The sequence below is a fragment of the Cajanus cajan genome, chromosome 8, assembly GCF_000230855.2.
Source record: "Cajanus cajan strain Asha chromosome 8, NIPB_CcT2T_4, whole genome shotgun sequence".
NCBI classification, from domain to species: domain Eukaryota; kingdom Viridiplantae; phylum Streptophyta; class Magnoliopsida; order Fabales; family Fabaceae; genus Cajanus; species Cajanus cajan.
In genome coordinates this window covers 25,990,923-25,996,553 of record NC_138524.1, presented here as the reverse complement: position 1 = coordinate 25,996,553, position 5,631 = coordinate 25,990,923, and the positions used below count along the sequence as shown (strand labels likewise).

Sequence of the window (5,631 nt, the reverse complement as noted above, 5' to 3'; positions counted from 1 at the left end):
ATACTAAAATATGAACACTTTAATTACTTTCAAGTTGTTCAATTTTAACAAAATTTGACATATATGATCTAAAAGATATGAACTTTCTATCTAACGGTTGAATTTACAAAATTCACATTTAATATAAAGTTATTGAGCGGTGTAACACTTAGTAAAAGTTACACCGGTATCGTTTGAACCCTCCTCATATATATATATACTTATAAAATTTTACAATTATTTTTACAAAACTTTAAACCATATATATGCATATGATTTATTACCATGTTTTTCGAGACCTATATTTATGTAAACTTTAGATAATATTATTATATTTCTTCCACTACTTATAATAGATTCCATTAAATATAAAGCATGACAAGTCGTTACATTTAATTTTAACAAAAAAGATTAGTTTATTCTTCTATGTCGCATGAGTTTGTTAATTTTAAGAATTAGTTCTACAAATGATACATGTCTCAACGGGGCTAAAATCCTCCGGTGCACAAGAAAATCCCAATTGGAGGCAGCAACCACGACTCCACGAGGCAAAACACAAGTGATCCCAATCATTGCACTCAACACATGCAAGATACTTCCGCAATAGGTCGCACTTGATAAGCTTAATAAACTAATAGTGCATAACAAAAACGCAGCCCAATAATCACTCTACTCAAAAAATAACAAACTACGTTAGATGATGACTATATTAATCAATCGTTTTTTAAACATAATACAATGAATATTCATGTTTAAATTAAACATACACAATTCGTATTGACTGAAACTAACAGTTTAAGATGTAAACAAACTTCATTGAGGTTGAGACATGTTTCATCAATCATATTCCATCTTGAGAACTAACATTTAGACATTAGTAGTAGTCAATTTAAAAACTATCGTGTACACCATTTCTTTTTCACTTGGTTTTTGATTCTACTTCTACACCTCTACTAACTCAAGCTGGTCACAATCCAACTGTTATTGTTCTAAATTCTAATGCAACAAAATATCACAGTCCTCAAACAAAGCATAAAAGCTATCAGCTATGAAGAGTAAAATTACACCAGATTCAAATGATCTCCAAAACTAACTTAAGACGATTGATAAACGAACAGAGTTTAAAAAGAAAACACTCGAGAGTTTTGCTACTTTTCATCTTCAACGGCAACAATTTTGTACTTCCCGGATTGCTGTTGCTGCACCAAAATCCACCGTTAAACTTGTCGACAAAATACCAATGTACCAAACCAAAAAGATGACACAAAATCTTAACACATTTTATTTTATCTTAAAACCAATCATTACGTACAGAACCATAGTAAAAAAAATATTTTGCTTGATTCACAAACTAATTTTAATGTTTAAAATTCCTTTAAAATGGAAAGAATGTATTTTGCTTTAGAAATTATAATTTCTCACCTTAATTAAAAAGGTTAGGATAAAAACAATAAATTAGACTAAATTATCCATCCAAATAATCATCAAACCTCAAATTAAATCAAACTAAAAAAAAATCTTCAAAATCAAACTAATTACTAAAATTAGCACTTCTACGCATTAAAGTTTTGTTCTGTAAATAAATACACTAATGATATCATACCCTCGCGAGTGACGAACCAATTTTCTGGTTTCTTGTTTTTCTCTAAAATTTGAATAAAAAAAATAAGGTTCCCAATAATTGACACAAACTACTCGAGTTAACTCTTTATTGTAAGATGTGAATTTTGCAGAGTACTCAGAGAATATGGCCACTGAGTCTGCAACTCAGGATTGCAATATTGAATGCACATCACACCTGTTTCTTTGAAGTTAAAAGATTCTTTTTCTAAGCAGAGAAAAAGTAAGGAAGTGTTTGTTATAATATATTTTTAGAATATGATTTTCGAAAATGATGTAATCAGAAATATTATTTTTAAGATAATACTAAAATTAAATAATACGGAATATTGTTTCCAGAAATAATTAAAAATAAATTTGGTAAGATTTAAATATTTTTCTAAAAATAGTTTTAAGATTTTGAAATAATTAAATTAAAAATAAAATAAAATAAGAATAAAAATTATAATTAAATTAGACAATAATTTGTTTCATTTTTTATCATGAAAATCAAATATATTTTTTTTATTCGTCCCTGAAATATTCATTACCAATAACAGGAACTAATTTTCTCGTTACATTAAAAATACTTCAAAAAGTGAAATAACTGACCCGAGACTTAAAAAATCAAATGATTTAACATATGAGATGATTACTTTTATAAAAATAAATAATAATCATGAATAAGATTTTAAAATGTGTAACAAACATTTAAAAAGATTATATATTTTCAGACTCATATTTTCAATAATGGTATTTTAATTCGTGAAACACTTGTACTGTAAAAGCTATAAAAAAAAATATATTTAATAAACATTTAATTTAATTATTTTTATCCGTACAATTTATAATAAAAACCAATTTTTATTTAATTTTATAAAACTTAATAAATAAATAAAAGCGACATTTACCTTTTCCCACATTCGAGTGTGCGTTTTGCAGAAGCCCGCAACGACGGTGTCCCCCTTCTTCCCCTCCCTGTACTCCATCCAGAGCTCCTCCTTGAGCGCGCACGTGACATGAAAGCCCAGCCCACACTTGGGCTCGGAGCAGACAAGCCCACACCCGTCGCAGAGCCCACAAACGTAGCACCTCTGGGCCCACCTCCTCTCCGGCACCATGGAGCAGTCGATCCCCTCCCTCCCCTCGGGGTCGCGGAAGAACACCTCGGGCACGAACAGCGCGCACACCACGTGAGCCCACGCGCCCTCGCGCGTGCACCGCTTCACCGCCCCCTCCCTCGCGGGACAGAGCTCGCACCGCACGACGTCGTCGCGGCTCCCCCCGAAACGGCACCGTTCGCAGAACCAGTCTCCGTCGGGGATGGACCGCGCCAGGGGGTTGCCGTAGCAGGAGGCGTGCACCATGAGGTCGCAGCCGTCGCAGAAGACGATGGGGTCGGCAGGGTCGCCGTCGGTGCTCTGGCAGACGCAGCACAAAACGCCGTCGTCTGAGTCGGAGTCGGAGTCGGGGGAGGGGTCGGCGTTTAGGTCGAAGGCGGGAACGGCGTCGTTTGGGGGCGGGGCTTGGGGCTGCGGGGCCCACACGCGTTTTTTGGCGGGGAGGGAGTGGTTATAGAAGGTTCTAGTGGGAGAGGGTGTAGATTGGGTTCGCGACTCCTTGCGTTTTTTGGTGGGTAAAGGTGAAGACTCGAAATCGTGTTCTTGTTGTTGCATGAGTCTGAGTCTCTTGAGCGGAGGGAGGTCGTTGAGGGATGTGGTGGATCCCATTTCGGGGTTTGGATTGGGAGCGGAAGAATCTCTGAGGGGAAGTGAGGTTTGAGGTTTGGTTTGGGTTTTGAATTGGGGTTGGAGCGGGTTAAGTTAAGTTGAACGGAAAGGGGAAAGAGAGGGAACGTGGGTGGGAGAAAATTTGGAAGGAAAATTTTGAGAGGTGAAAATGAGGCGGGAGTGAAACGGCGGTCGTTTTGGGTTTCATTCATGAATTGCAGAATGCGCGCGCTTCTTTTTATCGTTTGGATTTTGACATTGGAATTTCGATGGATATGATTTGCTACTACTACTACTGGATGATTAATTAAACGATGTGGCACTGAAACGGTGCGTTTTGGGGTGGTGTAATTAATTTAACTGACAAAGCAGAGATAGGAGTCATGTCATAGGCTAACGGATTTGGGATTTGGGATTTAGGTGGGATTACCAAAATTTGATGGTTTTGGTGGGACTTGCGAGTTGGGAGGGAGAATTTTGAGTATTTCCAGTTTTCCACTGACTGGAATAGATTAAAAAATAACATTATTTTTATTTAAATATGCTTTTTTTTAAAAGTATATGTAAAATAAAAAAAATGGTTTTAGTCTTCATAAATTATTTTTTATTTTAAAATTTTAAATATTGATTTTTATTTTTATATAACATTTTTTATTCTTATGGATTGAGTACATTTTTTTATTTTAATTCTTGTAAAATCTTTTTTTTTTTTTAATTTTTATCCTTCTAATACACATATAAAAAATTATACCTTTATATCTCAAAAATCTCTTTCTTTGTATCTCAAAAATCTCTTTCTTTTATATGCAATCAAGCAGAATATAGAAAATATTATATATATATATATATATATATAATTGTTAGATATTAAAAAATTCAATAATGTAAATGTTGGTAACATGATTGTCAAATTTGTCAAGTGATGATTCACTTGACAAATTTTATGATTTGTTGTTATTTACTAATATTTATATTATTGAAGAATATAATATCTAATAGTTTGATGTATATATGCAATAAATATTTCTTATATTTTGCTATCATTATAACATTTAAGATGATTATTTAACATTTTGATAAATAAATAAATAGTTAAAAATAATTATATAATAATAAAGATTAAAAATAGTAGTTCTAAAATTTATATGGATGAAAAACAAAGAGAAAATTTTGTTGACTTAAATCAAAATTTGGTTATTTTACATAAATTAAAAATATATTTAAATTTAATATTTGAATATAAAGTATAACCGATTATTTTAATTTTTTACTGATCAAAATTTTTAGTATTATAAAAAAATTTCACAAAAAATTAAATAAGTATGTGTGTAATTCTTAATTCTATATCAACATGAAATTCTAAATTTGTATTGTCTAATATCAATACAAAATAAAAGGTTTATATGAATATTTGCATACATAAGTGATGTAAGATTTAATTTTATATTATAAATCAAAATACATAATTAGGTAGTGATATTTCAACTTTTTCAATTAGGCATTTGAGCATTTCTAATATATATTTTCTTCTCTCTTTTTGTAAGTGTCTTTACAGGTACTTAAACAATTAGTAAAAACCAATTTCTATCGATCATCTAAATTTTCTCTTATTTAATCTTTATTTTTATTCCAAAATTGAATTTTTTAAGGCACAGTATAACAACAATAGAAGTTGGATAATCCTTTAAACAATTTTTTTAATTGTCTTTGAAAGATAATGTTTTGTAAGTTTTGTCTAACGATTTAAAACAATGGCTGAAAGACTTGTGTCAAACAATAACAAAAAAAATATGGAAAAGAAACTATTATTTAAAACATAATATTAGTTGGTATAAATAAAGAATATGTTAGGCCTAAAAGAATGATTTCAATTTCATATTCGTGAAAGGATTGTGCAAAATTTATGGGTTTAATGTTTTGGTTTCATGTTTTTCCCTAAAAGGCTTTCCTTATGATTTTAGTCTTGTACCTTTGTTTCTTTACTACTAAAATGTAACCTTTTATTTTCAGGGTATGAATGAAGTAATTTCATTTTTCTCAATTTCTTTAAAAGTTTAGTAGTTGTAACCCTAATTTTCTAGTAGTCTCTTAACAATTTGGTGCTTTCATCTTTAATCCAATGCTTTCAAAACCATTCAATGAGGTGGATGATGTCATCCACAATCCCAATGACAAATTTGGGACCTTGTAAACCTATTTTGAGAATCAACAATAGTTGTAGGACATTCATCAAGCAACTATGCAATAATCCCTAAATACAATCATGGAGAAATTAACAATCATGGACACTTGTCAACCATGGTTTTACCCCACCTTTATCAAA

At 31.5% G+C, this 5,631-nt stretch overlaps 1 protein-coding gene across 2 annotated transcripts; it reads right to left on the bottom strand.

Moving 5' to 3' along the window:
* Nucleotides 1–795: 795 nt before the first annotated feature.
* Nucleotides 796–3,650, bottom strand: LOC109798983 (RING/FYVE/PHD zinc finger superfamily protein). 2 transcript variants are annotated; one of them, XM_020359444.3, is made up of 2 exons: nucleotides 2,490–3,650; nucleotides 796–1,172 (listed from the first exon to the last, which is right to left on the bottom strand). In XM_020359444.3, exons 1-2 carry the CDS (start codon nucleotides 3,306–3,308, stop codon nucleotides 1,128–1,130), a joined length of 864 nt encoding a protein of 287 aa, XP_020215033.3. In that variant the 5' UTR covers nucleotides 3,309–3,650; the 3' UTR covers nucleotides 796–1,127. The 2 variants fall into 2 exon arrangements, with proteins under 2 accessions (XP_020215033.3, XP_020215032.3); XM_020359443.3 differs by having other exon boundaries at nucleotides 796–1,178; nucleotides 2,490–3,644.
* Between the last annotated feature and the right edge of the window lie 1,981 nt (nucleotides 3,651–5,631).